The following is a 12,620-nucleotide window of genomic DNA, read 5'->3' as shown; positions in this document are numbered from 1 at the left end:
CTCATTTGTCTCCTGCAGAATAGTGGAGGTTGCTGCGTGTCACACCAGTCACACATCAGCGGCGAAAACACAGAGCGGTCAGGTGCTGATGTGGGGTCAGTGTCGGGGTCAGGCTGTGGCCTACCCTCACCTCACACACTTCACCAGCACTGATGATGTCTTCGCCTGCTTTGCCACACCAGCAGTCACCTGGCATCTTCTGTCTGTGGGTAAGATCTTTATTCCACAAGCATTTTTCCGGCCACTTTTTTTCATCAGCCTTGGTTTCTGAAGTGTATTTTCATTTAATTTACTCCATAATCATTTCAGAAAGTTCTTCGGTAAAGTGTCTTTAAGTCTGGAACCAAACCAGCCAGCAAACAGTGAAAAAAAAACAAGACTTCATAGACACTGAATTAAAACAAGTGGACAAATTAGTACAATGGGCTACAATTTGCTGGAAAAAAGGAAAGAATTAATTAAATATATCCACACATCTACACACACACAAACACTTAGAAAATAGGAAATATTATCACAATATTTTTTTCCATGTCATACAATATTGATATTTATAACGCTATTTGTTTCCCATTAATGGGGAAGTAAAAGCTTGTATTCAATTCTTTAAAAATATTATTATGATTACTTTGTGAAGTAGATTTTAATATACAATAATTATATATCTCTGTCCTAATTTCTTCAAGTTAAACTAAACTTTTTTTTCAGTTTATTGTGAAGATCTTTGAGTTTCAGTGTTCATGGTAGTTTTTCTCAGATTAAACTGTGAAAAGATCATGATGTGACTCATGTCCTCATATATTGAGACAGCAGACAATGAAAACACTGCGAGAATTACTCTTGTTTGAGTTTGTGTGGTAGACCAAACTACACCATTCATTCACACACAGACACAGAACATGCAGACTTATTGGCACCATGCACTGACTGGCTGTCTATTGTTATTGTCACGTTTATTTCTATGCTGTAAGAATATAAAATCACCAGGGAAATAGGTAGTAGGTCTCAGTTTGTGTAAATCTACAACCCCAATTCAGAAAAGTTGGTACGTTTTGTAAAATGCAGTAAACGTACTCGGTTACAAACGTAATCTCGGTTCCCTGAGATGCGGGAATGAGTACTGCATCTGATGCTATGGGGAAAAAGTCATTTTTTCTCCTGAGCTGAAGCCTTTTTCAATAACGCAGTGTAACTGCACGGCCATTGGTTCGTGCAGTACACTTTAAAAACTAACCAATGGCTCGGCAGTGGTGCTGCACGAACCTATGGCCACTAAGCCCGCCAGAATGGGCGGGGCCATCTGGCTATATAAGCGGCACTTCACCATAGGATTCAGGTTACTTCGACTGAAGCAACGACTTGAGTCGTGCAGCTGCATAGCACGGCTAGCAACGCAGTACTCATTCCTATATCTCAGGGAACTGAGGTTAAGTTTGTAACCGAGTACGTTCCCTATCGATACTTCACTCGTACTGCGTCTGCTAATACGCTATGGGAACCAGTACAATCACGCCGTGATTATGACAGAGGAACGACTACATGTGTAACCTTGCACCTCAGGGCCCAAGGGGACAAGAATAGTAAACACCTCACAAGGCGAACGGGCTAAGCTCACAGAGGTTACGCCCGGCCTGAGGGATCATTCCAGAAGACTTGCACAGCCCCGGGAGTAAATTCAACTCCTGGTCCTCTTCTGAGGGAGGAAGAGCAGAGAGTGTAATGACAAAGTTGGAACAATCTGTCTTGTGAGCGCGGATTCCACGTGGAATTTCCCCAAGCAGGAAACGCACTCACAGTGGCCGTCATTGGCATGCAGGGAGATTTGCACATTCCGCAATAATGGCACGGCATTTGAAACAACGGCGCAAAAATTTGCTTTTAGAAATTTGCTCTTTATAAGGCTCGCCGGATGGTGGCAGGGGAAGCTGGACCACTGAAGGCGGCGAATCAGCTGAGCAAAGAGGTTGCAGGCTCTTCAGTCAGTGGAGATCAGCGTAGAACGTCGTCATCGCTGAAGGAGAAGAAATCTGAATCCTATGGCGAAGTGCCCACTTATATAGCCAGATGGCCCCAGCCATTCTGGTGGGCTTTGGTGGGCTTCGTGGTCATAGGTTTGTGCAGCACCGCTGCCAAGCCATTGGTTTGTTTTTAAAGTATACCGCACTAACCAATGGCCGTGCAGTTGCACTGCGTTATTGAAAAAGGCTTCAGTTCAGGCAAAAAAATGACTTTTTCCCATAGTGTCTTGGCAGGCGCAGTACAAGTAAAGTGTCGATAGGAAAATCAAGAATCTGTGATTTTTCATTCTCTTTAACTTTTATTTAATTGACAAAATTACAAAGAAAAGATTTTTAAAGTTTTTACTGACCAACTTAAATGTATTTTGTAAATATAAACAAATTTTGATTTTGATGGCTGCGACACACTCCAAAAATGTTGGGACGAGTAAAATAAAAGTGAAAATGTTACAGAATAAACCAATTAAATTGATTTCAAACAGTTCACAGTAAGCAGGTGAATTTGTAATAGGGGTTATCATGTTTGGGTATAAAAGGAGCATCTTCTCTTTGTACTCTTTTGTTCTCTTTGTAAAAAAAATCTTTGTACTTTAGTCAATTAAATAAACGTTAACGAGAATGAACAAATAACACATTCTTGATTTTATGGCATTTCACAAAACTTCCTAACATTTCTGGAATCGGGGTTCAGAGTTTTTTTTCACATTCATTTTACATGTCTAGTACAAATATGTGATCTTGTTTCATTAATACACTGACTTTTTTTCCCCCTGAAAGAATGAAAGTGAAATGTGACAACATGCCCCATAGGTGGGCCACATTGTAACATGTGCGGGGCATGTTGTAACATGAACAAATAACAGCTTAAAATGTTTTCTGATCTAATACAAATATATATGTTCAAGGCAAACTAAAACATTTTGTCATTTATGGTAAATACACAATATATATTTATTTTTTTACTTTTTTTCATATAAAATAACAGCATTATTTAAAAATAAAAAACAGCTAATTTTGGAGTTTGAAAACAAACACACCATTAAACACCGCTATACAGCATAGTTCAAAACATTGTGGGCAAATAGATAGAAACATTTAGGTATTCAGAAAAACACAGAGTTGAATACAACACACCCCTCCCTTCACTCACAACAGAAGACAAATAGACAAGCCAGTACGAATGCTTTATATTTCTTAAAATAATAAATTCTAACTTTCAGGTTCTTCCTCTCAGTCTTTCTTCACCTGTGGTTTCACAATAGCATTCATGAAAGTAATTTTATGTACAGTTATGTCGCTACCTTCGTAGAATAACAGTTCTAATAGCGAGGCATGTTTTAACAGTGTTACAATGTGCCCCACCTGCACAACTGGCATTTAAATCTAATTTAAATTTTATCTAAACTTCTAACGGTTTGTAATTTAAAACAATAGCAGATTTGTCTCATTTTAGATAAACACCAAAAATTAGGATGTAACATTTAAATGTACTTTTGCTACAATTAAATGTTCAGTGATATCTTCCAAAGATTAGTGCATTTTTCTCTGTATAGTGTTGATATGGCAACTAGTAAATGCATGGTTTTAATTTTCTAGCATGTGTGGAAAATTTTAAACAATGTGTGTTACAGCTGGCCTTGCTTTAGGTTGTGCCCTGCTCTCCCCTGTTTCTTTATTAAGGTGTTTGACCACCATTCGCTTTTAATACAGCTTCTAACCTTCTTAGAATAGATTCATACAACTTTTGAATCGTCTTCAGTGGAAAGTCGTCTATCAAAACATCTGCAAGTTGTTTCATAGAGGTTGAAGGAGGGAATCTGCTTCTCACTCTTCTTTCCAAAACTATCCATTGTGGCTTGATAATATTCAAATCAGGTGATTGAACTGGCCAGGTTAGATGTTAAAGTCCATCTTGGTGCTCCAACTGTCCATTTTTTCTAATCATGACTTTGCTGCAATAGTTCCTTGTTGTTTGGACACATTACTTCATTGGCTACTTTTCTTTTTTGCAGATATAGACTGTTGTTCTTAAAACACCAAATATTTGGGCTGTTAAGAAATATTACAGACACTCCTGCTAAATTGGCTTCCTTGATTTCCTCATTTTAAAAGTTTCACAAAGCACTTGTACTACCCACTGCTGAACACAAACTATACTACACTGAAATACATCCTGGAGAATATAGACAACTCTTTGTTTAGATAGAAGTTATAACATTTGTTTGGATGTATGTATTTGTTTTATATCTAGGATTATGATGCTTGTTTTTACCAACTCATTCAGCACTCCAGGTTGACCAACAGGACACTGAACTGAGGGCAGCTGCTGAAAACTCTCTGCTAAGGATTTCATTAAGGGGGCAAAAGTTTTAGCTTGTTTTTGGGCTCTGCTCTTAAAGGGTTAGTTCACCTAAAAAAGAAAGTTCTGTCGTTAATTACTCACCCTCATGTCGTTCCAAACCCGTAAGACCTTCGTTCATTCTTGGAGCACAAATTAAGATATTTTTGATGAAATCTGAGAGCTCTCTGACCCTCCATAGACAGCAAGGATATTACACGATCAAGGCACAGAAATGTAGTAAGGACATCGGTAAAATAGTCCATGTGACATCAGGGGTTCATCTAGGGTTGGTCCGATAGACGGTGCCATTGTAGATAGATAGATATCACGTGATAGATATCACGATGTTGAGCTGGCATCGTGATTGCCCCCTCCCTCCATACCCCCCGCAATCCGCCACATCCCAATACCGTGTTCTGAAAGAAAATTACGTGTATTATGGAACCCCTAAAGGGAATAAATATGAGATGGGAGGAAATAGATATCACGATGTTGAGTCGGGATCGTGATTCCCCCCCTTCCCCCATACCCCCGCAATCGGCTGAATCCCAATACCATGTTTAGAGAGAAAATTAAGTGTACTACGGAACCCTAAAGGGAATAAATATGAGATGGGAGGAAAATATGTATTTCAATACTTTCTCTGACAGTTTTATCATTGGGTAATTGTACTGTATATAAATTGCGGACATCAGGGAGCCGCTATTATGCCTGGCATTGAAACTGCTTTTGAATGCACGATCGCTTTTTAGTTTCACTTTCGAGATTCGCAAACGCACATACTCTGTTTAAACTATGGAGCGACAGTACTTACCACACATTTTACAAGATTAGATATTTGTCCGTGGTGCTCAGAATCTGCAAATCATTTGCAATCGTCCTCAGTCATCTCTCCTAACTCTGTTTATGTGGTAAGTGAAATTTTATGTACTGTAATGTAACAGGCAACCGTTAACCAAAGGGCCCACCCCCTAACCTTCCGCCATTTCTGAGAATACCCCAGAACCAATCAACGTAATCAGCATTGTTTACGTTCAGTATTTACATGCTTTCGCTGAACGCAATCAGCGTTGTTTATATTCAGCATGCGCGCGCACATGGACTGTTTTACCGATGTCCTTACTACGATTCTGTGCTTTGATCGTGATTGTATCCTTGCTTTCTATGGAGGATCAGAGAGCTCTCAGATTTAATTAAAAATATCTTAATTTGTGTTTCCGAAGATTTGTGTTTGGAATGACATGAGGGTGAGTAATTAATGACAGAATTTTCATTTTTGGGTGAACTAACCCTTTAAAGTGATCCAGTATATGGAGTTAATAAAGTAAGCAGGTGCAGATCGCCATATTTGGGTATGTGGCTTATTTCCAAGATAACAGAAATAAGCCTTTCTTTCTATCAAGATCTGGCAACACTGAGTCAAAACGTATCCTTGTGACTTCTTGCACCGCACATACAGAAGACACAACTCTGATACATGTTTGAATAAGTCTAGTTGTTCAGTTCGGTTCCATATACTGCATAGAATTTCACTAGCTGAATTTTTCTATAGTCAGTTTGGTTGTAGAATGTTTTCATTCCTGTAAATTACTGAACCTTGTGAGTACAGAAGAGTTCTAAGCAATAAAATGTGAACTGACAACCAAATTTAGCTGTAGTCTGTATGTGACCTATATAATTTAGACATGTAAATCATCAGCATTTTAATGACACAACTTTTTTTACAAGTGGAGACCTACTGTTACTCTGGATGCTTCACTTTGCGAGAAAGTTGCTTTAAACAAATAATGTATTATTTTCTAACTCTTTTCTGCTCATTAGATGGAGATGACTACCTGACTGTTGCCCAGTCGCTAAAGCGAGAGTTCGACAGCACAGAAATCTCTGACCTAAAGTTCCTGGTTGATGGGAAGTGTATTCACGTGCACAAAGCCCTGCTTAAAATCAGGTAAATTAAAACCTGCAATTAAGTAACAACATCTCTAAAGTCTTTTGCACTGTTTTTAGCCCTATTTTGTGTATAAGAAGTAAAACCTTTTCCTCAGTTATCTAAACAGCATCTGAAAATAGTCTGTGAATTATCAACAACAGATTGGGGTTTTCCCCACCGGTGTCATTCCCATGTTTAATTCAAATTTTGGCAGTTGAACTCTTTTGACATGAACATGTGCAGACACATTCTTGATCGTGTGTAAACGCACTATTGCATAAGTATTACTCTTTGTGTGTCTAAAGTCACTGTTAATATTATGAAACATATTTTTCTGTATCTTATTAGAGCAAAGTTTTACCCTTCCTTTTTCCCAAGGAGATTTAGGGGTGCAATGATAATTTGGGGTTAGGGTTCATAAAATAGGGGGAATCAAGGAGACATTTACAAGCAAAATGGTATTATTTATTAGAAAATGCAATTTTTTTTATATTTCCTCTTCAAAATGTTTTCAAAAACCTCTTCAAAAACCTTGAAGTGCATCTGAGATTTTTTTATTTTAAATGAGCATTTTTTTTATCAGGCTTCCTATGGCTCTTTTATTCTCACTGGTCTACAGATTAAATGTTAGCTACACTATTTCAACAAAGTCATTTCCTTGTAACAGGTTTGAAATCATATGGACATTTATTCACTTCAGTGATAACAAAGCAAGCCCAGACAACGATAATGACAGGCTGTATGAAGTCTGGCCTGTTTTAGATCATGTTGTGCCCAAATTCCATGAAATGTTTCAACATAACACAAACATTTGCATTGACATGGGTATGCTTCTCTTGCATGGGCACCTAGCTTTCTGGATGTACAAAAAAAAAAAAAAAAAAAGAATCAAATATGGCATAAAATCTTACATCTTGGCCAATTCTGAGACTGTGGAGAAAGTGCTGGGAGACATGGTTGTCTCTCTTCTTGATCCGGTCATGGCTACAGATTGCTCAGCTTTTACAATTCTGTACCACTGTCTGAGAGCCTTCTTGATCTGAAGACCCACACCTGTGGTACAATTAGGAAATTAGAAAAACAGGTGAACCACCAGTCATTCCAGTCATAATAAAATGCTGGGTTTAGGATTGGGGAAACAATCATTCGGCACACTGAAAATGTGATGGTCTTGACAAACAAACAATGAAAATGGTTACAAATTACATCAGAACAATATAGAATTTCGAAAAACCCCAATTGCAACACTCTCATTCATTCTGAGTGTTGTAAAATCATGGTGAGGAAGGAAAAGAATGACCCTCCAACTCAAAAGACTCCTAGAGCACTAATGCACTTGTTGTAATCCTGTTGATTCCTAAAAAGCAACACTCAACCAAATGCAGGAGCATGTATATGGAAGCATATGTTTAGCAAAATTCATTTTGAAATGTAATATGCAAAATGACAATGTAATACAGTGGTGTGAAAAAGTGTTGGCCCCCTTCCTGATTTCTTATTTTTTTGCATGTCTGTCACACTTTAATGTTTCAGATCATCAAACAAATTTAAATATTAGTAAAAGATAACAGAAGTGAACACAACATGCAGTTTTTAAAATGAAGGTTTTTATTATTAAGGGAAAACAAAATCCAAAACTACATGGCCCTGTGTGAAAAAGTGTTTGTCCCCTAAACCTAATAACTGGTTGGGCCACCCTTAGCAGCAACAACTGCAATCAAGCGTTTGCGATAACTTGCAATGAGTCTGTTACAGCGCTGTGGAGGAATTTTGGTCCACTCATCTATGCAGAATTGTTGTAATTCAGCCACATTGGAGGGTTTTCGAGCATGAACCGCCTTTTTAAGGTCATGCCACAGCATCTCAATAGGATTCAGGTCAGGACTTTGACTAGGTTGATTGCGAACAGGTGTGGCAGTAATCAGGCCTGGGTGTGGCTAGAGAAATTGAACTCAGGTGCGATAAACCAAAGTTTTAACAGGGGGGCAAATACTTCTTCACACAGGGCCATGTAGTTTTGGATTTTGTTTTCCCTTAATAATAAAAACCTTCATTTAAAAACTGCATGTTGTGTTTACTTGTGTTATCTTTGACTAATATTTAAATTTGTTTGATGATCTGAAACATTAAAGTGTGACAAACATGCAAAAAAATAAGAAATCAGGAAGGGGGCCAACACTTTTTCACACCACTGTATGTAAAATGGCAATGTATTTCTGTATTTACATTTACATTTTCCCATACATATAGGTGCATCTCAATAAATTAGAATGTTGTGGAAAAGTTCATTTATTTCAGTAATTCAACTCAAATTGTGAAACTTGTGTATTAAATAAATTCAATGCACACAGACTGAAGTAGTTTAAGTCTTTAGGTTCTTTTAATTGTGATGATTTTGGCTCACAGTTAACAAAAACCTACCAATTCACTATCTCAACGAAGAGTTCACTATCGTTACGAAGCATATAGATTGAGGATTTTCTAGAAGCAAGGATAAAATAACATTTTGTGTACCCACCCTAACAAAACGATAGCTGAAATGTGGTACTTTAGTCACAAAAATAAGTTTAATCTTACCATATCCAAAAACTTAAATGCACTAGAATTTTATTGAATAGTACATGGAGACACGTTTTTAATTAAAATATTCATATTAATCAAGGATTTATTGACTTTTAATGCACCGTATTTCGAAATGTACAGAAATACGTGCTTTCATATGTCTTTCAGTTATGATTATTTAATTTATTCACTGTACTATTTATTACTTTTGTCTCATTTAAGTATTAGTTTGGCTCTAGTTTTATATTTATTCCAGTTTAAATGAAAAGGTTCATGTAGCGTGGATTAAAATTAATATACAGACTAAATCCTTTTCACTGAATGTGTTAAAAATAAGTTTGAAAAGTTGTCGGGAGCATGGTGGTGGTGACGTTGAAGGCGAGCGACCGTGGTGCTGTAGTTTAGCCTTTAAGTTCTGGTGCTTTTATTTAGGCATCAAAATTCATAAAAGTTATATTATTTTGTGAAGTTTATCTTGATGGACAAAACGTGTAAGTTTCATGAACTATGGTTGAACACCGAGCTTATTTTTTGCGATAATCCAAAAGCCTATGGAAAAATCCTATTGGCTTTTTGTCGAGGGAATCAGTGTGATGCTAACAGCCGATCAGCCTACAAAGTGATGTCATAGTTCCCCCACTCTATAGGTCAATATTCACCATTAACTAAACGCTTTTCACCTGCCACAACATCTCTCACTGTTTACACTCCGATTGATGCACATAAGCAAACAGACAGTGCAATTCTAAAATTGTATCTATTTGCCACCATACCTTATTCTTCTCCTATAATGGATCGAGTGTCGCCGAGCACCTAAGCTTTGCAGGTGCGTCGCACATCTCACTATCTGCACGCCGAGTGATGCATGTAAGTAAATAGTGCAATTCTAACGTTACACTTATTTACCATCTTACTTTATATTTTGTTCCTCTCTTTTAATCCGTAACACAGCGCGTTCCATTGCACAAATGTCACGTGCCTGCCACAAATGCTCTCACTGTGTACAGCCACGGGACACCGCGATTGATGCCCATGATATTTTATATTAAGTTATCTGACTTTGGCTGTAGCATGTTCTGTGACAGCTGCGTCTAGATCGGACTGGTGAATTGTCATCTGGGGCAGGCATGAGTTTTCTGTATGGTCACGGGCATGCCAACTGCTTTCAATTGAAAGTAGCTAAAACTTGTAGCTAAATGTCACTAGATGACATCATAATGGCAAATTCACTGATCTATATAAAGATGAATGTAGATCAGTGGGCAAGATGAGAACTTAGATAAGGTTTGTCCAAGAAGTTGCTATATTTGTCCCTAAACTTTTGAAAAAAGTCTCAAAAGGGGTGGAGAATTTGCTAAATCTAGCTACAAAGTAGCTAAATTGGCAACACTGGCATCAACCGGAGTGTAAACAGACCGAGAGATCTTAAGGCATGCGCGAAGCTTAGGTGCCACGGGACGTGCGCTCTATTATGGGTTAGAAGAGAGGAAGACAACACCGTGTCTACACCGGACGCGAGCGGCGTGACAAATGACAGTATTGAACCCATTATAATCAGCAATGCTTTCTAAACTGGATGCAGCGCAATGCGACACGACAACTGTCGTGTCCGGTGTAGCCACGGTGTAAGGTGGCAAGTAAATAGGCCTAAGTGTAGAACTGCACTGTTTGCAGTGTGCATCAATCGGAGTGTAAACAGTGAGAGATGTTGAGGCAGGTGAAAAGCGTTTGGTTAATGGTGAATATTGACCTATTGTGCTTCTTGTAGGCCGAGCCCCGCCTTGATATAATGATTGACAGGTTTGGGGCGTAATCGGCTCGGAATGCATTTTCAAATCCACATTGACTAGTCTACACTGATCGCAGGGTATTTAATGAAAATGCAATTCAAACCTCTTAAAGGGTTGGTTCACCCAAAAATTTATATTAGTCTGTGTTTTACTCACCCTCAAAGAATCCTAGGTGTATGTGACTTTCTTCTTTCAGACGAATCCAATGGGAGTTATATTAAAAATTGTCCTGGCCCCTCCAAGCCTTTCAATGGGGGTAAGCGGGTGTTGGTTGTCAACAGTTCAGAAGACGTGAAATAAAGTGCATGCATCCATAATAAAACGTCCCTCACACGGCTCCGGGGGGTGAATAAAGACCTCCTGTAGCGAATCCATGCATTTTTGTAAGATAAATATCCATATTTCAAATTTAATAAACACTTTTTTCTCACTTCCGCTGACTGTGGTAACAGTAGAAGTCGTGCAGGCGGATGATGTAAGATGTAGGCGTTGTGCGCACGCCTCTGAGAAATGCAGGAACAAAGGAAACAAAGTTTCCTTACTTTAGCAAAGGAAAACCAGTCTCCTCTTGGCTTATTTCGAAATCCTCTGACATTTTTTCTTTACAAATCCTCGTTTTGTGCTTTTAATTCATGACGGGCGTTTTGTTTTGATTTGTCTCTGCTTTCGTCACTTATCACGCAACGTTGACGTCTTACATCATCCGCCGGAACGGCTTCCACGTACGACAGTCAGCGGAAGTGAGAAAAAAAGTGTTTATTATGTTTGAAATATGAATATGTGACTTTCTTCTTTCAGACGAATCCAATGGGAGTTATATTAAAAATTGTCCTGGCCCCTCCAAGCCTTTCAATGGGGGTAAGGGGGTGTTGGTTGTCAACAGTTCAGAAGACGTGAAATAAAGTGCATGCATCCATAATAAAACGTCCCTCACACGGCTCCGGGGGGTGAATAAAGACCTCCTGTAGCGAATCCATGCATTTTTGTAAGATAAATATCCATATTTCAAATTTAATAAACACTTTTTTCTCACTTCCGCTGACTGTGGTAACAGTAGAAGTCGTGCAGGCGGATGATGTAAGATGTAGGCGTTGTGCGCACGCCTCTGAGAAATGCAGGAACAAAGGAAACAAAGTTTCCTTACTTTAGCAAAGGAAAACCAGTCTCCTCTTGGCTTATTTCGAAATCCTCTGACATTTTTTCTTTACAAATCCTCGTTTTGTGCTTTTAATTCATGACGGGCGTTTTGTTTTGATTTGTCTCTGCTTTCGTCACTTATCACGCAACGTTGACGTCTTACATCATCCGCCGGAACGGCTTCCACGTACGACAGTCAGCGGAAGTGAGAAAAAAAGTGTTTATTATGTTTGAAATATGAATATTTATGTTACAAAAATGCATGGATTCGCTACAGGAGGCCTTTATTCACCCCCCGGAGCCGTGTGAGGGACGTTTTATTACGGATGTGCGCACTTTATTTCACGTCTTCTGAACTGTTGACAATCAACACCCTCTTACCTCCATTGAAAGGCTTGGAGGGGCCAGGACAATTTTTAGTAGGGATGCACCGATACCACTTTTTTCAGTACTCGCCCGATACCGATACTTTTATTTTTGGTACTTGCTGATACAGAGTATCGATACTGATATTTTTATTGCATTTGTAAATTTTTTAAATATTGGGTATAGAAACCAAAAGGGTATGTATAATGCTTTGTTTATCAGCTTGGACACATCAGCTATACAGGCGTTAATACTGAATGTTTAACATTATATACAGTACATTGCATACATATACTTCGTAGTAGACAACCTTATCTCCTTTCTGCTGTCTGTTGTTCTGCTGTCGGTGTTTCTTTGTTTGAATATGGCGCATGTTGTGTGGTATCGGCGTTTGGTATCGGGGCATTTTAACGAGTATGAGTACGAGTACAGGAGCTCAGTATCGGGCCCGATACAGATACCAGTATCACTCCGAT

General features: G+C 38.6%; 1 protein-coding gene across 2 annotated transcripts in view; it reads left to right on the top strand.

Annotated features, from left to right (window-relative positions):
• Positions 1-12,620, top strand: part of LOC107593467 (RCC1 and BTB domain-containing protein 2-like) — a 30,727-nt gene that overhangs the window by 13,324 nt on the left and 4,783 nt on the right. For both annotated transcript variants that reach the window (XM_016283198.1, XM_016283199.1), the window contains exons 8-9: positions 19-209; positions 6,181-6,307. In XM_016283198.1, the coding sequence (XP_016138684.1) occupies positions 19-209; positions 6,181-6,307 (318 nt within the window). The remainder of the gene's footprint in view (positions 1-18; positions 210-6,180; positions 6,308-12,620) is intronic.

The sequence above is a fragment of the Sinocyclocheilus grahami genome, unplaced genomic scaffold (assembly GCF_001515645.1).
Source record: "Sinocyclocheilus grahami isolate Dianchi unplaced genomic scaffold, SAMN03320097.WGS_v1.1 scaffold171.1, whole genome shotgun sequence".
In the NCBI taxonomy this organism is placed as follows: Eukaryota; Metazoa; Chordata; class Actinopteri; order Cypriniformes; family Cyprinidae; genus Sinocyclocheilus; species Sinocyclocheilus grahami.
Note: the sequence above shows the minus strand (reverse complement) of the source record. Positions and strands in the feature narration are given on the sequence as shown.